The following is a 23,012-nucleotide window of genomic DNA, read 5'->3' on the forward strand; positions in this document are numbered from 1 at the left end:
TGAATACTGACGAAGAGTATTCATTTAGTGTCTCCCCAATCTCTTCAGCCTCCACACACAACTTCCCACTACTATCCTTGACCGGACCTATTCCTACCCTAGTCATTCTTTTATTCCTGACATACCTATAGAAAGCCTTAGGGTTTTCCCTAATCCTACCAACTAAGGACCTTTCATGTCCCCTCCTTGCTGCTCTTAGCTCTCTCTTCAGGTCCTTCCTGGCTACCTTATAACTCTCAATCGCCCCAATTGAACCTTCACGCCTCATCTTTACATAGGCGTGTAATTATGAATTTAATTTAGAAACATAAATACTGTAATTATGTTCATTTCTTTTATCCCAGTAATTATTTTTAATTCATTTTCAAATAATGCAAATGACAGGCAGTGACATCAAACTGAGAATTACATATGTCACAGGTTAGTTCTGTGTCAGATCATAACCAAATCTTTTATCTGCCATTGTTACCCATTGTCAAACAAAATAGTTGCAAAAATAAGGTCAGGTTTCCCACAAAAGGCACTTCCTCGGTGACGAACACAGCTGCTGTCAAGCTCAGAATCCAAGCTTCATGTTCTCCTTTTGACACTGACATAATGCTGGGCAAATCAGCTCAGCATCCTTTTTGCTTTGTTGAAAATTAACAAAACCAAATTTAAAAAAAAGGTAACTATGAAGTTCGTTACAATGGTAATCATACCAATTTATTTTTTTAAAAGTAAGTACTATGTAAATTTAGGCAGGCTGCTTTGGATCACGTTGGAGAAGAAAACAAATATGCCTGACCCTCACACCAGTTATCAACTTCAAATCCACAAACTTTTGCTGCAGTGTGATTTCCTCAGTGCCTGTGAGTAATTTCCAATTAGAGTCATTACCTTAAAACAGGAAGCAAATAGTCACACGATTTAACAATTTCAACTTGAGTGTTGCTCATCAAATGTTTCACACGGACAAATATAGGGAATGGGGGCAAAGAGGAAGAGACCTAATAGTGGTGTTCAAAACTGAAGGGTTTTGATAGAGCCAATGGGCAGTAAAAGCCCAACTGGCAAGAGGGTTGATAAATGTGGTGCTGGAAAAGCACAACAGGTCAGGCAGCATCCAAGGAGCAGGAAAGTCAATGTTTTGGGCAGAAGCCCTTCATCAGGAATGGTGGGCTGATGAAAGGCTTAAGCCCCACATTTCTGTTGAAGAGCTTATGCCTGAAACATCGACTCTCCCGCTCCTTCGATGCTGCCTGACCTGCTGTGCTTTTCCAGCACCGCACTTGTTGACTCTGGCTCTCCAGCATCTGCAGTCCTCACTTTCTCCACGAGGGCTGATAACCAGAGGACACAGAATTAAGGTGATGAAGAGATTTTTTTTTTTTGAAACTAGTTGCCAAGATTGGCATTCTTTTGTCTGAAATGAAGAAAACAAATTTGGTCGGTCATTTTCAAATTAAACTGTTTGAAAAATGACCAAGTTTCTACAACACTCTAAATATTAGTAACAGAATAGTCAAGCAAAACTGAGGAGTGCCACCTAACTTCAAAGATAGTTCTCTCTGTTGGGGAAAAATACCAAAACATGTTCAAGCAGTTAAAGATCTATACAAGCTCGAGATGGGCTAAAATTTGACAGGATATCGCCACCCATGTCAGATCACCAGCAAGCAGCCAGACACACAGTCATAGATACTTCTCTTCAAAGAGAGAAAAAAAAACACAATATTTCACTGTCTTTCTTGGGTGTGGCGAGACAATTTAGATTGAATTATTTAATTTGCTCACTGCCCTTCACAGTATTATTTAGTTTAGAAGAGGCAAAGGGATATTGTGTTAAGAAAAAATATTTGTACAACTTTTGCTATTACTAGAACATTCTGTTTCAAAATATTTGATAGTATCACAACACAAAGCATAAATAATGCAAACTCCAGTGTTCTCTCAGCATTTGCTGTCTTTGCAATATTTAACAAGGCTACAAGATCACAACATTTTGTTTCAAGCACGGCTGGGTCTTCTCCTGGCCAGGCCATGGCAGATTTCGTGAGCAACGTTTTAATAGAAGTTTGGAGAAAAACTGCTCCACAACAGGTCCCACTTTACAACTTGATGGAAAAGGAACTCCCACAAGAACATCCATGTTCTGCCTGTGGATTGTGGATCACTTGAAATGAGCTTCGGATTAGTTCTTCACTGTAATCCACTGTCCCTCCTTTCAGGTACTCCATACTGTCAGAATCAACGACCAGCGAAACTCCATCCTGTTCAAAGACTCTTAATTTGTAGAGGAAACCATAAAATTAACATGCAGGTAGTAAAATTAATAATATTTAAGATGCTTCATATTAGACCATATTTTTACTATTTAAAATTATGGGAAGACTGCAGTGTAGTGGTAATATCACTGGTCTTGTAATCCTTGGGAGCAAGCTAATGTTTTGTGGACATGGGTTCAAATCCCTCCAGAGCAGATGGTGAAGTTTTATTTCAATTCATGTATCACTAAGTAAAATGTAGTGCAATGGTGACCATGAAACGATTGTCAATTCTTGTAAAAACCCACCTGGTACACTAATGTTTTTATGGAAGACGTCAGTCTTTCTTAAACTGGTCAGGCCTCCAGGGGACTTCAGGCCTTCAACGATGCGGCCAATTCTTAAAAATCCCTCTGAAATGACTGAACAAGCCACTAAGTGATTCAATTCAAGTAGGAATGATACAACTCATGATCTATGCTGTTGCAGGTTTCACATATTTTAGGAGGCCATACACTTTTTGTTTGGAGAATAGTGCAAAACTCCAGAGTGTACCACTGGTATAGTAATGTTGTGTTTAAATTAAGCAATAGCTAGATAGCAATGAAGTTGCATCTTGATGCAACAACAACAACACTAAACTGAATTTTTTTAAATGCATCTAAGGCATCTAGTTTTGGAATGTCAACTTTACCAGCTATGAAGCACAAGAGGAGCACCAGCTGGTTTACTTCTCTAGTTGCCACAACAGGATGGTGCGCTATTCTGGAATAAATTTGTGTTGGACCAGGATTGTGATTGGAATCATTAGCAGGTTTCGCAAAGTTGAGATTAAAAAAACAAACATTCTGTTAGAATCTAATGTTGGGAAGTTAGCTCAATGAACCGATTTTAAACCTTGCTGGCAATCTCTCATTAAACTTAGTGATACTTAACATTCTTTAGAAAGTCAATGCAGAGTCAAATGCTGACAGAAAGTAAATTGAAAGGGAGATCCACAGGATTCACAGAAATGCAGTTTCCTCCTCAAAAGGATTAAAGTTAAATTTAGATAAATAACTCACTGGTTCTAAAATTACGCTAATATCTTTTATATCTTTTCCCCTCTCACCCTAAGCCTATGCCCTCTAGTTCTGGACTCCCCAATCAAGGGAAAATACCTTGTCTACTTATCCTATCCATGCCCCTCATGATTATATAAATCTCTATAAGATCACTCCTCTGCCTCCGATGCTCCAGGGAAAACAGCCCCAGCCTGTTCAGCCTCTCCCTATAGTTCAAATCCTCCAACTCTGCCAACATCCTTGTAAATCTTTTCTCAACCCTTTTAAAGTTTCACAACATCCTTCTGATAAGAAAGAGACCAGAATTGCACGCAATATTCCAACAGTGGCCTAACCAATGTCCTGTACAGCTGCAACATGACCTCCCACTACCCTACTCAATACTCTGACCAATAAAACAAAGCGTACCAAATGCCTTCCTCACTATCCTATCTACCTGCGACTCTACTTTCAAGGAGCTATGACCCTGCACTCCAAGGTCCCTTTTGTTCAGTAATACTCCCTCAGACTTGATCTGCTAAAATTTGCTTTCCCATATTGCATCACCTCACATTTATCTAAATTAAACTCCATCTGCCACTCCTCAGCCCATTAGCTCATCCAATCAAGATCCCGTTGTAATCAAAGGTAACCTTCTTCGCTGTCCACTACACCTCCAATTTTGGCGTCATCTGCAAACTTACTAACTGTACCTCTTATGCCCGCATCCAAATCATTGATGTAAATGACAAAACGTGGTAGACCCAGCACCGATCCTTGTGGCACTCCACTAGTCAAACAGGCCTCCAGTCTGAAAAACAACAATCCACCACCACCCTCTGTCTTCTACCTTTGAGCCATCCAAATGCATCCAAATGGCTAGTTCTCCCTGTATTCCATGAGATCTAACCTTGCTAACCAGTCTCCCATTGAGAACCTTGTTGAACGCCTTACTGAAGTCCGTATAAATCACGTCTACCACTCTGTCCTCATCAATCCTCTGAATTTTTTTTTGAAGAACTAACAATCAAGTTTGTGAGACATGATTTCCCATGCACAAAGCCATGTTGACTATCACTAATCAGTCCTTGCTTTCCAAATACATGTACATCTTGTCCCTCAGGGATTCCCTCCAACAATCTGCCCACCACTGACCTGGTTTGTCCTTACCACCTTTTCTAAAAAGTGGCATCCCATTAGCCAACCTCCAGTCTTCCAGCACCACCTGTGACTATCGATGAAACAAATATCACAACAAGACGCCCCGCAATCACTTCCTTAGCTTCCCACAGTTGAAATATCATAGGTACTCTTTATATGATAATTGAAAATGTCCCCTCAAATATCCAATGCATGACTGATACTCAACTTATTCAGAACCTGAAAGGAAAAAAATCATTATCCATTCCAGTATCAGGTGATAGAAGATCATACAAAAAAAAAACTTGTGTACTTCATAGAACTTTTAGCATAATATAGTCTCAAGGTCCTTCATAAGTACATCTAACAACCACATCAGGGTGATATTAGGACAGATGACCAAATGTTTGGTCAAAGTAGTAAGTTTCATGGAGCATCTTAAAAAAGGTGTAAAGAGAAGAAAGACAAAAGTAAATTAGGGAGAGAATTCCAGAAATTAGCTCCTCATCTGCTGGTGATACAGTGTCAACATTGCCACATTAAAATGTGGAATGCACGAGAGGACAGAGTTGAAGGAACATAGATGTCTGGAAAGGTTGTGGGACTAGAGAAGATTAAAAAGTAGGGATGCAGAGAATGTTAAAATCAAAGCAGCCAGCGTCAGTTAAGGAGCAGGGGGTGAGGGGAGGAATAGGTGAAATGGGTCTAGCTGCAAATTAGGAAATGGTGATTTGATGAACAAGAATATGGTTCTTGTTGATTTCAAACTCATGGTGGGGGGCTGAAATTATCAGATGTCAGACAATCAATTTGACCATTTACAGACTCTGGTCAGAGGTCGTGCTGAGCTGGGTGTTACCAGCATACACAGGGAAGCTGGATGAAATCACTCCAATGATAACTTCTAAGCTTAAGTAGCACCAGTATTAATGGCATAAAGTAGGAAGAAAAGCTGCTGTAGGCATTTCTCAAGCTTTTGAAGGAAATTAAGTTAATGCAATCCTAGCAAGCTGGATGACTATAGAGCAATGGTGTGGTCATCCCCTCAAATGGTAGATGGATTGGTTAACAGCATTAAAGCCTACTGACAGATCAAAGGAAGGATGATGTTCACCTTATCAAGGAAACATACTGTCTACATTAATACTTCCCCTTTGAAAAGTAAACTGAAATTACCAGGCTAGCAGGGTGGCTTATGACAGCAATCACAATCGTGGAATGGCAGATCACAAATGAGAATACCTTGTCTGTGCAGTGCATCCCACAGGAAAAAGATCGTAACGAATTTTTAAAAATGAACAAAATTACATTTACATGTGTGATGTTTCTATGGGACAAAAACTATAATAACACCAGTAAACACAACAAGCATTTAAAAAAATATACACACACACACGCACGCACACACACACACACACCTGTCATCTGGGTTTATTGTTGTATCCACAATGAATTTGTACTGGAATCCTGAGCAGCCTCCTCCTTCGACTTGTACCCTTAGGACCTCACCCTTTTCCAAAATCAGCTGTAGGCGCTGTAACACATTTTTAATGGAGACTTTAAGTCGTAATAATTTGTAAGCTTCATAAAGTTACTACAAAATACAGAGATCAATTAGCAGGATATTTCATGAATTATATTACATTACATTGTCGGAAATCGCTTGTGCTATGGTTTAGATCATCACACGGACCCAAGGCTAGAATTCAGAGCAGACCAGTTGAAAAAATGTCAGGATGCTATCGAGTTTGAGAGGGCTGCAAACAAGTTACTAAGTACCGAGCACAGCAGAAAATTGCTCATATTTCTGTACTAATTGGCAATGTCATACTATAAACAACATTACAATGATTCAGACTAACAATCCTCTCCTTACCAATTTGGAATTTTGATATCCCCTCAGTAATCAACCATGATAATGAGCGTGTTATTGGAATATTCCACTTTTTATTATCTTCCCAAGTCAAATTGTAATGAACACGGATTAATACTATTGAAACAAAAGCAAACAGTGTTATGGCCAGAATTGGAACTCTGGTTTTGGCCATAATGCTCTAAATATGAAATCAAAACTATTTTTTGGTCCAAATTAGGTGTCTCAGCCAGATTCCACCATGTTACTAACTTTACCTTAACACAGCTATCACTGAGGAACACAATATCCTGTGGTGCAGCAGTCTGTGATTCTTGACCAACTGAAAACCATCTTTCAGTTACTCGTGATTGCCGGGATGATAAGATATGAATTTTGTCAGACAATAACACAGGACGGCTGGATAAAGAAATGGCCAAACATGGCACCCTGTTAAAAATGTAAAAATAAAAGAAATAGTCAGTTGGCAGAAAAGTGTGCAAAATGAAACACCAATTTTTAGATATGATTCAATAAGAATAAGAAAGGAATGCCATAACTGCATCTACACTTTAAATATATTTAAACTGGTTGTCCAGTCAACTTGCTTTAATTTGTGAAAGAGGCCACAAAGTCAAATTCCACCATATTTCAGGTCAAATTCGTGCCATAGCTCCTGCTCGGGATTTGGGGCACAACATACTACAGGAAGTAGGAAAGAAAAAAAACTTTTATTAACACACCGGATCATCAACGCCACACTCACAGGAATCCGATTCACGAGAGAAGAAGAAAAGGATAGCCAACTCCCATTCCTAGACGTGATGGTACAGAGAACACCAGACGGAGAATTCACTACAAGAGTATACAGGAAAGCCACACACACAGACCAAGTCCTAAACTATGAAAGTAACCACCCCAACACACACAAACGAAGCTGCATCAGGACACTATTCAAAAGGGCCACAACACTCTGCAGTACACCAGGACTGCAAAAAGAAGAAGAGGAACACCTATACAAGGTATTCGCCAAAAATGGATACCCGCGCAACTTCATCAGCAGATGCCTAAGAGAAAGACCACGGAACGAGGACATACCACAACTAAAAGGACTAGCCACACTACCATACATCAGGAGCATCTCGGAACTGACTGCCAGACTACTGCGACCCCTAGGACTCATAATGGCACACAAACCAACAGCCACGCTCAGACAACAACTCACCAGAACGAAGGACCCGATACCCAACATGAGCAAGACGAATGTAGTGTACAAAATACCATGCAAGGACTGCACTAAACACTATATAGGACAAACAGGAAGACAGCTAACAATCCGCATACATGAACATCAACTAGTCACGAAACGACACGACACGACCAGCTATCCTTAGTAGCCACACACGCAGACAACAAGCAACATGAATTCGACTGGGACAACACTACTATCATAGGGCAAGCCAGACAGAGAACAGCCAGGGAATTCCTAGAGGCATGGCATTCATCCACAAACTCCATCAACAAACACATCAACCTGGACCCAATATACCAACCACTACAGCGGACAGCTGAAACTGACAACCGGAAGCGGCAGGGACAGACCACTATAAACACCGGAGGAAACATCAAAGAAGCGCTTCGCAGGAGGCTCCCAAGCACTGATGATGTTGCCTAGGCAGGGGACGAAACGTTTGCAACAAAAACTTCCAGCTCGGCGAACAGAACCACAACAAACACTTTTATTAACTGAAATATGTCCAAATCTGAGATTCTTCAAATCTACTGGACTTTGAAAGTGGTAACATTCTATTCATGATCATCAAGCATTGAAAATTATAATGAAAATTTAAGACCGTTGACCATGTCTTATCAATTGTCTAAACACCAAAAAACTGACAGCCATAAGAAATGCATAATGTTGAATTAACCGGTCAGTAATCCTGCCAAACTGAAAAATCTTTGCCAGTCTGTACAAAGTAATTTAGCTCCCTAACTATTAGACTCACAGTGATCAATCCCCTGACTATGTCAGCATTTTTGTTAAAAGACTTGAATTAGGAGCTGCATAAGATCAGTGGGTAAGAGGTTTACTCCATTTGAGAGTCAGACCTTGGTAGTCATTATCTTATCAAGTTGGTCAGAGGTGAACAAGGAAGGATTTGTATGTAGTGTCTTTGACACCACTTTGCACAGAGAATACAAATATTTCCAAAAAAAAAGCAGTCAATGTGTTTTCTATGCAGCAGTTAAGTTACACCTAGGTGCAAAAAAAAAGGTTCATCTGAATTGGTACGGAGGTGGAAGATAAACTTGGCTTTCCCAATCGAATTGCTCTACTCTTTTTCAGTTAATGCTACAGACTACTTTACACCCACATGAAACAGGTAGGAACTCATCTGAAAGATAAGGTGGCTTTGTCTAATTCTTACACAGCAAGAGAGAAACTGTTTGCCCAGCTGAATCATTAAGATGCAAAAAAAACCCTTAAAAATTAAAAACTAAAGAACTGTGTAGGGACAAAAATTACTTTTGCTCTTCCTTATCACAATGCAACAACTTAATTGCTTTGGCTTTCACTATCAATACTGTTCAGAACAGTGTGTTTTGGGTTTTCTCGTACACAGCAACATTTCAACTCCCAAAAAGTAAAATGTAACTGTAAATTGGAGGCATATCACAAATATATGACCTTCCAACCTACATCATTACAACAGATGATTTGTTTGTTATCTTGCTATTCTACTTGGGAGCTTGTTGTATGCAAACTGGTTGTTTCATTTCCAAGTCAGTTATCAAAGGCTTTGGAACATCATAAGTTAGTGAAAGGCACTAATAACAGTTTTGATTTTTATCTTATAATTTCTTTGTCTTTTTTTATCCACTTCAAGTCTTAGTTTTCACTTCCAGTAACCAATGTTGCACTATAACCTTGCATTTTGAAGTATTTTCATTACACCATTAACTCTAAAGCTCTAACATTTGGTGTAATTAATTATGTAGGCATAAATTGATAAATCCCAAACTAAAGTTTCCTAAATAGTGATGAATTTGTAAACCATCCATCCAAAATGTCTACTCTGAAGTACACTTAATATTCAGAAACCCCCAAAGTAAGTCCTATCCCAAAACAAAGAACAAACTTTGATCGAATTTTTAAAATCATTTGTGAGATGTGACTTCTGTTGTGCCTTTTTTAATGTCCATCCTAACTGCCCTTCAAAAGCTGGCACTGACATTTTTGTGAACCACTGCAAGTCTATGTTGTGTTGTTGTACACCCACAGTGCTGTTACAATGGTCCATTTAGAAATTGGCATCCATTTGGATTTACGCTCAAAATACAGAAGCAAACACAGCAGCTTCCTCTCCACTATACCTTACTCACTATGCCCCAAAATAAGGCCACAGATAGCTTTCTCCTTTCATTTACCATTCAGACAGTATCTTTTCATATTTCAATGTGAACTAAGATCTGCAAACCTATTGTCAATGGCTTTACCCTAATAAATTTCTTCAACTGTTACAACCTTAGGTGAAAAGAATCACTTGCACTTAAGTAGAATTCCCACAACCCAGTCTCTACTCCTGTCCTACATGATGGGCTGTTTTGCCCATGCTGGTCATATCCAAGAAGAAATGAACTAAACTAGCTGATTTCCTCTTTACTGGCATAATTTTTTCTTTAACAACTTCTAAAAGCCCAAATATTTCCAAGACTTGAGGATTGGAAGTGAATTTTATTGCTCACATTTATTTCTAAAGAGTACAACTTGGAAATTTGAATGACACTTTTCAGTTAAGTGCATTATGTTTTAAATATTTTGTAACGAAGGAAAAATGAGAGACAATATACCAGAAAAAGGATGTCCCTAGCCATTGACCAGTTGGTCTATTTTAAAAATCGATATTACCCAGTCTTAGAACTTGTGTTTTTTTTTGCTATTTGAGTCCTGAAATCTAGACTCTCCTTTCTAAGCATTTTTAAAAAAAAAAATGATTTTGTTGAATGTGCACAACACCAGCAAGGCTGCACTAACTGTTCATCCCCAAGACACAAATGGCTGCTGTGACATTTAAGACAGAATGGATACCAATGGGATATTAGTTAACCAACTGGATTTTGAAGCAATCTGGCAGGTTTCAAGGATCATTTCTAATGCAACCTCACAAATAGCAAAATTTATTGAATTCAATTTCACAACTTGCTGATAAGTTGGAATTTGAAGTAACTGAACTTTGCATCACAGTATAATTGCTAGACAATTACAAGACTTGTTTTAAATTCTCCACGAACTCCAAACATTGAAACTGTCTATTTTCATGGTCATCTGACAACATATAAATTACTTTAAGTTTAGTATCTATTGGTTATCACCTTTTAGTTTACATGCCCTTTCTCCTGTTAGTTTTATCTTTAATAATGTTCCATTCTCTAGGCAATTGTCCGTTATCTTGGCTTCTTAGATTTAATAAAAAAGGAAATGCTGACTAGTGAAAGATGGCAGAAATCCTGGAGTTTCAAACATTAACCTTTAGCTCAATGAACATTCATTCAAATGTAAACTCATGGTTAGCAGGTTCACAATGCAATATCCTACAGGTTTTCAAACTGAAAAAAAAAGTTTTTAGACCATAACAATTAGGAGCAGGAGTAGGCATTTCAGTCACTTGAGCTTGATCTGCCATTTAATAGGTTCATAGCTGATCTCACGGCAGCCTTAACTGCACTTTCCTGCCTGCTCCTGAGAAAGCCTTACACATATACTAAGGAAATGCAGGAAAGTGCTTGACCACAGTGGCGGGTGGGGGCATTTGTTCAAAATAACTAAGGGCATCTGCTCTTAGCATTAATGGATAGGTGTAAATAAGGTGATAACATTTGTTCACTGGTGGAAATGTGTGGCAGTACTTCCTTCTCACCCAGTGGTCTGGAGGCACGCATATTTCACAGTTGAATGTCTGATAACTAAATTTCTGGTTTATAATCAAAGACTCTTAATAAACTCATACTCCATAGGAGAAGAACTTGTAATTTTATATGCTGAGTGGAATATGCACGTAATAGAACAATCCTGATATATTTTCATGTATAGGCAGAAGTGGGTGCTGCAGATGCTAGAGATTAGAGTGGTGCCGGAAAAGCACAGCAGGTCAGGCACCATCAGAGGAGCTGGAAAATCGGTGTTTCGGGGAAAAGCCTTTCATCGGGAATGATGAAGGGCTTTTGCCAGAAATGTCAATTTTCCTGCTCCTCGGATGCTGCCTGACCTGCTGTGCTTTTCCAGCACCACTTTAATCTTGACATTTTCATGTATACCACATTGAGGAAATTTGAATTGATGAAGCTCAGCTTGTTTGCAGCAATAACGGGAGTAGCCCGAGAGAGAGCCCTTGGAGGTAGGATCTGGTGCCATTATTCTGCTAACGGTTTTAGAAACTTAACTCAAGCCTGGCATATTGGTATGTTATAATGTAACATTGATGCCAACAGTAAATAAAAGGTAATAACTTAAACTAAACTGTCTATAAGAGTTTTACATTTCAAACTGCCAGAGTACAGAGTATAATCTCTGGGAGGAACTAAGAGAGGCTTACAGGTGGAGTCCATTAGGGGTTCCCTGAGCCGTCTCGAATAGCTACTTTAGCACCCCTCATAACCCTTTAACCTGTTAGTGAAAAATCTGTTTATCTCCTCCTTAAATTTAGTGTCTCGGCATCCCCCCACAGTCCAAAGATGTGCAGGTTAGGTGAATCGGTCATGCTAAATTGCCCGTAGTGTTAGGCGAAGGGGTAAATGTAGGGGAATGGGTCTGGCTGGGTTGCTCTTTGGAGGGTCGGTGTGGACTTGTTGGGCCAAAGGGCCTGTTTCCACACTGTAAGTAATCTAATGTAATCTAATCCACCTCACTCTAGTGTAGTGAATTCTACAGATTCACAACTCTTGAGAGAGAAGTAATTCCTTCTCAACTGTTTTAAATCTTCCATCCCTCAGCCTAAGACTATGATCCCTCATTCTAGATTGCTCCATAAGGGGAAATAGCCAATCAGTGACTCCTTTGTCAATCACTGTTAGCATTTTATATACCTCAATTAGATCTGCTCTCACCCTTCTAAACTCTAGCAAGTATATTTCTAAACTGCTCAATTTCTCTGAAGACACGTCGGGAAAGAATCTAATAACCAGCCCTTAACTTTCTACAATGCAATTACATCATTCCTCTAGTCAGGGAACCTAAACTGTGTGGATTACTCCTGATGTGGTCTCACCATATCCTGTACAGTTACAGCAGCCCTCCTCTACCTTTATACTACATTTCTTTATTAATTAATGCCCTTTAGTAATTAATATTCCTACAATACCTGCATACTAGCTTTCTGTACTGAAAGACTCTGAAATTTCTCTTTAAGTTGCCTTTTTATTCTTCCAATATCCCAAATATTGGCCTATTCATCTAACCTATCCATATGTAATTTTCTTACTTTTTCATTGCAACTTACTTCGACATGATTTTAGTGTCATTTTCAAATTTGGCTAGAGTACATACATCCTATCCCTGCATCCAAGTCATTATTATATATTGTAAATAGTTGAAACCCTGAGGACTCTCAATAGCACCCAACTAGTTACTGCATGGAACCTGAAAAAGACCCATTTATTCTGACTCTCTACTTTGTTGGATAGCCAACCCTCATCCAAGCTAATAAATTATTGTGGCACGATGGTATTGTCCCTACCTCTGAGCAAGGAGGTCCGAGTTCAAGTTTCACCTGCTCCAGAAGTGAGGGATAACATCTGAGCAGGCTATTGTAGAAGTAAATAAATTGACTATACACCCCATGCGATTTTACTTTGTGTATTAACTTTTTGTGTGGCACCTTATAAATGAATCTACATATACATCTACAAGGCCCCTTCCCTTATCTACTTTGTTACAACTTTGAAAAATTCTAGCAAATTACTCAAAACATAATTTACCCTTCATAAAACCATATGGAGTCTGATGGGATTGTGTTATCCTGTTATTACTTCCAGATATAGACTAATTGGTCTATATAGTTTCCTACCTTCCGCTTTCCTCCCTTTTTGAATAAAGTATTATATTAACATTTTTCCGAAACCATCCTAGAAGCCAGAGAATTCTGAAATACTATCACCATTGCATCCACAATCTCTGCTACCACTTCTTTAATACTTTTGAATTCATACATATCTGCACTTTAAGCAGCGTAATTAGATAAAAAAAACTACATAAGATGAAATGCAATAAGAATTCAATTCTATACACTCCCAAACTCACAGTTGTATACAAGTGTACAGAAAACTACAATACGATTTTATTTTCCCCTTTACAACAATATTAAACCTACGGGCAGTGGTACAGTACTCCATTGAGAAGGCATTCTCATACAGTTTGGGTCATGACAATGCATGGCAGCACAACAATGTACGAGCAATGCTTGAGCAAGCCTGAGAGCTGGAACCAATTTAAATGCAAATATTAACAATGCGCAAGGATGAGTGTAAATAAGCATTCAAGTAGAAAGACTGTTCCTGGTCAGGTTAGGTGAATTGGCCAAGCTAAAACTACCCATAGGGTTCAGTAGGTAGGTGCATTAATCAGGGGAATTGGGCTGGGTGGGTTACTCTTTGGAGGGTCAGCGTGGACTTGTTGGGCCGAAGAGCATGTTTCCATGGATTCGTGAACTGTGGTTGAAATATTACAGTTTGATTAGGTGAGATTACTTAGTGTGGAAAGAGGACCTTCGGCCCAATAAGTCCACACCGATCTGCCGAAGCACAACCCACCCGGACCCATTCCCCGACATTTACCTAACACTACGGGCAATTTACATAGCCAATTCACCTAACCCGCACATTTTTGGGCTGTGGGAGGAAACCGGAGCACCCGGAGAGGACCCACGCAGACACGGGGAGAATGCGCAAACTCCACACAGTCAGTCGTCTGAGGTGGGAATTGAACCCGGGTCTCTGGGCTAACCACTGTGCCACCGTGGAACCTTTTTAAGGTAATTTTGAACTAAGTTCTTGCAGCTTTTAAAATATCTCATCCCTTTTGTCTACATAATGCTGAAAACAGATCTATTAAAACTCAGTTTTTTTTAAGCGACTGCAACATTGAGCAACTACACTAAAAATTCAAGTTTGCATTCTTGCATTTGTAGTGTTGAAGGTCAAGTGATAAAGCTGTGTTAAATGTAAACCAAGGTCAGTTAGGGGTTCCAATTCAGAATATCAAATTTAATGTGCGTCATTTTATCAATTCCAACAAATGTTGTGACTTCTTATATTTAAGTGAATAACTTGTAATGCTGAACCATTTAAAAAAAAATTAAAACACTAGTTCATAGTTCACATTGGTTTAAAATTATACTTTTGAAATCAGTTGCAAAAATAATCCATGTACATGTATTATTGCTAACATTTGCGATAATGGTTTTATTTTAACAAAAAACATACCAACTATTGTCAAAGCTCCATCAAACAGGTATAATGGTGACAGAAATGGTCAGACAGATGACTAGTCAGTTTAATTAGAGTTGTAAGGTACTGGCAAACTATTATATGACTTGTTCAACCAAGATAAATGTATAAACAAAAAATACAAGTTCCGCATGCATTTGATGGATTTGAATCCAAATAGAAATTTGAAATCCTGACTTAGTTCTTTTATCAATGATGGCCCATTGAAAACGCTAATACCTAATAGTACCATGGGACAAAAGAGGAATATACAGGTGTGGAGGATTTTCACTAAAAAGTCATAGATCGAGAACATTATACAGAATTTTGTTGGAGGTACTGAGGTTCTCTCCAGTGGCTTAGAAAACTGATGAAAACTCCATGTTGTTTCTTCCAAGAAGCCCTTCTGAACCATGTCATCAGGTAGTGGTGAGGCCACCAGTGGAAACAAGACCTTTGAGATGAGAAGTCCCAACCAGTAAAACCTGCTTGGTGAAATATTAGCAACTTGATCTCAGCAGCTTCACGAAACAGGCTGCAATGCTGACGGAAGACCAACCTCCCCCACAGATACAGGTCTCTGAAGTACCCAGGCCACAGCTAAAGTTAGAATAAAAAGGTTGTCAGTTGGGAAGTCATGGGGAAAACAAACGAAAAAAGGGTAGTGGAGTCAAAAGCAAGGTTGGTGAGGATTAGCTCCCAGTAGCTGTAACAAACTGAAGGCAGAATACAACAGTGAGGTTCTGAGAGAGTTATAGGGACAAAGGGCCAGACTTAACAACTGCTGAACAATTCATTCAAGCACTGCTAACAGTTCCCTGTTGCTTTTATTCACTAGTGTGGTTTGGGCACTGCCAGCCAGCGTTTAGTGACCACCCCTCATTGCCCATGAGAAGGTGGTAGTGAGCTGCCTGCCTGAAACCCTGCAGCCCATGTGTTGTAGGTTGGCCCACAATATCAATAGGGAGGAAACTACTGGATCTTGAAGCAATGACAGTGAAGCATTGGTGATATATTTCCAAGCCATGACAGTGAGTGGCTTGGAGGGAAACTTGCAGGTGGTGGTGTTCCCTAGCACCGCTGCCCTTTCCTTCTTGTTGGAAGTGGTCGTAGATTTAAGGCACAGTCTAACGACTTTGAGTATTTGAATGTCACCCAACATTCTCTTGTTAATGGCATTGTTGATCCTGCTGTTCATTTTGATGCTGCGCTCTTTGATGAAAGTCCTTAGAGTGACCTGAGGACACTCATCAAATCGATTAGAAGTTGTTTGACAGCATGAACACAGGCTCTTCAGCTTATGCCCAGCCTGTTCATCAAACACCTATCGACTCTAGGGAGAAAGTGAGGTCTGCAGATGCTGGAGATCAGAGCTGAAAATGTGTTGCTGGAAAAGCGCAGCAGGTCAGGCAGCATCCAAGGAACAGGAGAATCGATGTTTCGGGCATAAACGTTTATGCCCGAAACGTCGATTCTCCTGTTCCCTGGATGCTGCCTGACCTGCTGCACTTTTCCAGCAACACATTTTCAGCACCTATCTACTCTAGTCCCACTTTCCAGCACTTTTTAAAAGAAAATTCATTCACAAGAAAAAAGGACACCACTGGTGAGGACAACATTTTAGGTGTCTATTTTAGAAGGCAGGTAAAAGTCAAACAGATTGCTATGTATCTGGAGTCACATGTAGACCAGGTAAAGATGGCAGTTTCCTTAAAGGAAGCATTAGTGAATCAGATGGGGGAAATTTTTTCCCCGCATCCAATAATCGACAATGGATTCATGGTCATCATTAGATCTTAATTGCAGATTCTTTTTATTGAATTCAAATTCCACTATCTGTCATGTGGGTTTTGAATATTATCTGGGGATCTGGATTAACTGTTTAGATTCCCTACAGTGTGGAAACAGGCCCTTCAGCCCAACAAGTCCACACTGACTCTCCGAAGAGCATCCCACCTAAACCCATTCCCCTACATTTATCCCTGACTAATGCACCTAACACTATGGGAAATTTAGCCTGGCCAATTCACCTGACCTGCACATCTTTGGACTGTGGGAGGAAACCAGAGCACACGGAGGAAACCCACGCAGACACGGGGAGAATGTGCAAACTCCACGCAGACTGTTGCCAGAGGTGGGAATTGAACTCGGTTCCCTGGCACTGTTCCCTAGCCTTGCATGCAATTTCACTTTAAGTGATCATCTAAATATTTCTGTATTGTGGTGATAGATCCCACCTCCACTTTTTATTTTTTAGGCAAGGAATTCCAGATACCCACCAACTTTGGATGAAAAAAAATCCTTAAATCCCCTCTAAACCTTTCTGCCCTTTAATCTTAAATCTATGCTGACTCGTTATTGATCTCTAGACAAAAGGGAAATGTTTCTTCCTATCTACCCTGTCTATTCCGTTTGTCATTTTGTAAACTTTAAGTCAGATCCTCCTGTCAGCCTTCCCTGCTTTGGAGGAAAACATCCCTAAGCTGTTTAGTCTCTCTTCAGATTCAGCCAAGATAACATCTTGCATACTCTAGCGCAATTATAACCTTCCTATAGTAAGGTGATCAGTCCTTCACACACTCCTCCATCTGTGGCTTGACTTAACTTCTCTGCTCTTGTATTCAATAATAAAGACAAGTATCCCATATGCCTTCGTAACCTCCTAAATCTACCAAATCTTGCTGCCCTCAAAATCTACAGATGTACACCAAGGTACCTCTCATCCTCTGTACAGGTCATTCTGCTATAACATACGTTTCACTAATACACAATTGACGAACTGGGACACAGTTTCTAAAGTGTGAACTTTTAAAGCATGTCCTCATTAGAACATGATTCTAGCCCCATTAGTTTAAATGGCACTGTTTTTACACAATTTTTTAATAAACAGGATTGTACAAGAACACAACTACCATGTTATAGCAGAACTGACTGTACTTCATCGGGTACTACAATCCCTTGCCTTATTAGGCCTAATTAAATGCATGAGCTGAAAATGTGTTGCTGGAAAAGCACATCAGGTCAGGCAGCATCCAAGGAGCAGGAGAATCGATGTTTCGGGCATGAGCCCTTCTTCAGGAATCCTCACAAAATGCATCACTAGATACTTTTCAAAATCAAATTCTATTTGCTATTATTCTGAACTTCTGGCCAGCCCAGCCAAATCATCCTTTCTAGTCTAAGGCTTTCCTCGTTGCTACTTACCACACTACCAATTTTCATGTTATTTGCAAACATACTAATTAAATCTGTCAGACCATGTCTAGTTCATTAATCCATACTGCAAACAGAAAGGGACCCTGCACCGAACCTTGTGGTATGCCATTTGTCACAAGCTTCCAGTCACAAAAACAACCTTGACCATCAACCCTGCCTCTAAGCCAATTTTGGATCTAAGCTGCCCTGGATCTATGAGCTCTTCTTGACTAGTCTCCCATGCAAGACCACATCACAAGCCATACAGAAGTTCAGGTAGAATACACACTCTGCACAAGCCTCGTCCATACATCTAAGTTACCTCCTTGGAAAACTCTTACCAGTTTATTTTTATCAAAACTTGATTGGATAGAAATGTTCCAGCACAGTTTCTTCTTCTGGTCTTTGAACGGTTTGTCACCAAGGGATGCAAGCAAATACAGCATGCCAGCCTTATCCACTTCACCAGGGCCAGCCTGCCTTGCCAATGATTTCATGGAGAATTTTATGGACGTCACGAGATTCTTCTTGGCCAATGACACACTCAGGCCACAGTCTCCACCAAACATCTTTCCTACAAGTCGACATGACTTTAGTATCACTGATTTCATGATATGATGATGCCCTTATGACGTTACCATTTCAACATTTCTTGTCTGGTGGTACATTCTTACCATCCTTTGTACTCATGAGTTGGGGGAAGGTACGATGAAGGCAATTGGTGATGAATTTTCACATTGCTTACTGTGCCAATGATGTTGACAGGAAAAACAACTTCATGTTTTCAGACACTTCAACAAGGCTGATGAGATAATCTAGGCAGTTCGTTTACAGGAACAATACTTTGAAGGTAATATTTTCAGGCACAATATGCCCTCCAGGAGGAATGGTATACAGACAACCCTTTTGTTGGGGTAGCCTCTCAATGCCTGTGGTATCCTGGATTGGTATAGCACTAATAGATGACATTTAACATTGTTTTGTTTGGTGGGATTACTGTAGGTAGTCAGCTAACATATGACTGCTCCTGGCAATTTTATCTCCTTTTGCAACATTCACTGGGGCACACAATTCCAAAAAAGTCTCTATTTAATCAACGTTGAGAATTTATTTTGCTGACTAGCCATTTTTTCCAATGATTCTGTTCCAATTGAAAGGACATCCATCAACTGCTCCTATATCAGCACTAGCATGCCTTGTGAGAAAGCTAATGTTTGTACTTTTCCTGAAACAATTGAACCATTCAAGATTAGCAGCGAAATTGACTGGATTCATACACTGCTCATTCGGCAAGATCTTATGCAGGTTTTGTTTTCCTCTGATCACCAAACTAAGATATCTGAATTAGTTTCAACCTTTGATTCAGAAAGCCAAGAGTCTTTCCACATTCTCCATAATGCTGCTTTCAAACCAACGCACCCCACCAATTTTCTCAGCATTGCCACAAATTGTTCTCACTGTCATAGGGACTAGCCCAGGTCTCTGGCAGGTCATTCTCCTGCTTAAGGCATCTGATGACAGCTAGTCTTACTTTGAGGTATTTGGATTTTCATGATCATTTTGCATCCAGCAGCTTAGTATCACCACTGGTTAGGTATTTATGGCTCACATTGAAAAGGGATTGCAGCACAAGTTTGGAATAAGGGATTTTAAAATTAGCTCTCTGCCTCACTTGTTCTTCCACTGATTTTAAAGTGGCTCCTTGCTCATGTACAGTGGACAAAGCAGCCACCAGAAGAATCATATTTATGTTCTGCACTATAAAGCTTCTTGCTGTAGAAGATTCTGTGTAATACTAATTGTTCTGTGCAGAAGAAACAACTCAAAAGTCTTCAAATTAAAATGAAGATCTACAAAATGTCACAAAACCTCTATGGTACAATGTTCCTTCAAAATGGCAAAACATCACCTTTCACAGGGCCAGACGCGCAAAATCAAAGTTTTGTTGCTGACAGATGTACACAATCGCTTTAAAGTCCCCGTTACTTTAAAAATAGAGACCGTAACTTTTCTAAAAGAGAAATAGGACCTAAACACAAAAAACTTTGTTAAAATGAAACCAGACAACTTCAAACATGAAGTACCTGCACACAATGGAGCAAGCATTTCCAGGAAGTTCCACAAGTTTTTCTGAGAGACAACTGAAAACAGGCTGCTGTCTCTATTTTCACCCTCTGAAGGGTTGGGACCAGGTATCCACAGAAACAGCCACAGCAAGAAATCAAGAACCTTCAATAACTGACATGCATAGCTGCCATTTAAGAGTGAGGTCCAGCAGCACCTTTTCAAGAGCAACCAGAGATGGGCAATAAATGTTAGTCAAGTCAGTGATGTCCGCACTTCATGAGTGAAATTATAAAAAAGCACTGTGACTGCACCAATAAACAAACTAATTTTACTGCTCAAAGACAACCAAAGAACTCTAAGCCATGTTTTATTTTAGGATAAAATAATAAAAGAACTACAGCTGTTGGAAATATGAAACAAAAACAGAAATTGGACTTGATATGTTAACTGTGCTTTTCTTAAAGAAAAATGCTACCAAACCTACTGAATTTCTTCAATTAGTTTTTGTATTACTTTATCCTTCTTGTATTGGACACCATTCCCCTCTAATTTTGCATCTGTGCGAGCAGAAATAACTGCATGAAGGCTATATGCACTTGTATTTGTCAGAGAAATTTGCCCAATAGGTTAGAGATCACAAAAAACAGCTCGAAGTGAAATTGACAAATAGTTTATTGCAAGCTATATGGCTGGAAGAGAAATTGACCCAGGCTGACACAGAACTGACAGTCTGTACAGACTGATCAAAGTTAAAAAAAAAATCACACAACACCAGGTTATAGCCCAACAGGTTTAATTGGAAGCACACTAGCTTTCAGAGTGACGCTCTGATGAGGGAGCGTCGCTCCGAAAGCTAGTGTGCTTCCAATTAAACCTGTTGGACTATAACCTGATGTTGTGTGAGTTTTAACTTTGTACACCCCAGTCCAACACCAGCATCTCCAAATCAAACAGATCAAATTTCTCTTCACAGAACGGAGGATGACACCAGTTTTATAGTAATGCTGCACAATGACACTGATTAAGAAATGGGAAACTACAATGTTTCTGGAAATGGAGTAATTTAGTTGCAAGGATGCTAATTGGAAAATAGTTTATCAGATGAATGTCCTGTTCCTTCACACAATGCAACATTCTGACAGTATCATGATTCCATTCATCTTCACAGGTAGGTGTTAAAGGTATTTTCTGAAGTGGTGAGGTGCTTCCATTGTCCTGTGGTGCCTTTCTGTCTGACTTGCTCTTGGTGTGACTTTGGTATTGCTGGGTTATGAAACTGCCCTTAGGGCTTTGAGATCTCTGTCATGTCCATGGGAGGTTAAAATGTATTCCATTGTCTGCGTGCTATCTGACCCAGCTTGTGAGCTGCTCAGGAATTCTGCGGGTCCTGGTACAATTTGGCTAATTTGCTTTTGTGGGTGAGCAAATCTTTTTCCACAGTATTCGTAGCAATTAGTTTTGGATATGGTTTGCTCGCTGAGCTGGAAGGTTTGTTTTCAGATGTTTCGTCACAATACTAGGTAACATCATCAGTGAGCCTCCGGATGAAGCACTGGTGGCTTGGCCTGCTTTCTATTTATGTATTTAGGTTTCCTTGGGTTGGTGATGTCATTTCCTTTTTTTTCCTCAGAGGGGTGGTAAATGGGATCCAAGTCAACGGGTTCCAGGTGGAACTCTTGTGCGTGTCTCTATTTGGCTTGTTGTCCCAGTTGAAGTGGTGTCCTTCCTCATCTGTATGTAAGGATACTAGTGAGAGTGGGTCATGTCTTTTTGTGGCTAGTTGATGTTCATGTATCCTAGTGGCTAGTTTTCTGCCTGTTTGTCTAATGTAGTGTTTGTTACAGTTCTTGCAATATATTTTGTAAATGACATTAGTTTTGTCTGTTGCCTGTGTAGGGTCTTTCAAGTTCATGAGCTGCTGTTTTAGCATACTAGTGGGTTTGTGGACTACCATGATGCCAAGAGGTCCTAATAATCTAGCAGTCATTTCTGAGATGTCTTTGATGTAGTGGAGTGTGGCTAGGATTTCTGGACATCACAGGAACCAGAATTCACCCAAGTGGGAGCCTCTGCCAGAGAATTTGTTTCTGAAGACACCGGGTGCAGGCAGAGACTCCCTGGTGAACATAATCTCCTGGAACAAGAGGCCCTTTGCTGACAGAGACAGCCCATTTGGTGGGCAGCAAAGGAAACCTAAATACATAACTCACCACAATCGGCAAGTACGTCATATAAAAATAAACAGCTGCAGATACTGGAGACCTGTAACCGTGAAAAAGAACACACACAAATTGCTGGAGAAACATGGTTGATCTTAGCAGCATTAAGACCGTAAAACATAGGAGCAGAAATTAGGCCATTCAGCCCATCAAGTCTGCTCCACCATTCAATCATAGCTGATAAGTTTCTCAACCTCATTCTGCCGCTTTCTTTCCATAACCCCTGACATCGAAGAACCTATCTCCATCGATGACCTGGCCTCCACAGCCTTCTATTAGAGAAAAACAATAACAACTGCAGAGACTGGTGCTTGTCCACAGCCTTTTGTGATAATGAATTCCAGAGATTGACCGCTCTCTGGCTGAAGAAGTTTCTCCTTATCTCCATTCAAATAAAAAAACAGTCTTCCCTTTACTCCACGGCTGTGCCCTCAGGTCTAGTCTCTCCTACCAATGGAAACATCTTCCCCTACACCTACTCCGTCCAGGTCATTCAGTAAATTTCGATTAGATCTTCCACCCCAACCCCAACCCCAACCCCAACCCCAACCCCAATCCTTCTAAACGCCATGGAGTACAGACCCAGAATCCTCAAATATGAGCAAAAATAAAGTAAACACCACGTGACCCATCTCCTGTGATGATGGACCAATAACTTGCTATTGTGGCTCACCTCCTCCGACAAAGCGAGACAGCAGCTGACAGTAGGGTTTTCCTCAGAGGCCCAGTCGCTATCATCCTCCCTCTCGGTTACCAGGACACCCCCCCC

The 23,012-nt window shown here is 40.0% G+C and overlaps 1 protein-coding gene across 1 annotated transcript; it reads right to left on the reverse strand.

Annotated features, from left to right (window-relative positions):
* Positions 1 to 679: 679 nt before the first annotated feature.
* Positions 680 to 23,012, reverse strand: isca2 (iron-sulfur cluster assembly 2). Its single transcript, XM_043697099.2, has 4 exons — positions 22,917 to 23,012; positions 6,560 to 6,731; positions 5,848 to 5,963; positions 680 to 2,265 (listed from the first exon to the last, which is right to left on the reverse strand). Exons 1-4 carry the CDS (start codon positions 22,979 to 22,981, stop codon positions 2,091 to 2,093), a joined length of 528 nt encoding a protein of 175 aa, XP_043553034.2. The 5' UTR covers positions 22,982 to 23,012; the 3' UTR covers positions 680 to 2,090.

Source organism: Chiloscyllium plagiosum, unplaced genomic scaffold, assembly GCF_037043375.1.
Source record: "Chiloscyllium plagiosum isolate Xiang-an unplaced genomic scaffold, Cpla_swu_hap1 HiC_scaffold_8, whole genome shotgun sequence".
Taxonomy (NCBI): Eukaryota; Metazoa; Chordata; class Chondrichthyes; order Orectolobiformes; family Hemiscylliidae; genus Chiloscyllium; species Chiloscyllium plagiosum.

What these genes read in the sequence shown, in the direction of transcription:
- isca2 (XM_043697099.2), bottom strand. Translation starts at nt 22,981, where the DNA reads ATGATAGCGACTGGGCCTCTGAGGAAAACCCTACTGTCAGCTGCTGTC. An exon ending in GTCTCGCTTTGTCGGAGGAG is followed by an intron (nt 6,732 to 22,916) that starts GTGAGCCACAAT and finishes CATTTTTAACAG; the next exon opens with GGTGCCATGTTTGGCCATTT. An exon ending in ACAATAAACCCAGATGACAG is followed by an intron (nt 2,266 to 5,847) that starts GTGTGTGTGTGT and finishes CTACAAATTAAG; the next exon opens with AGTCTTTGAACAGGATGGAG.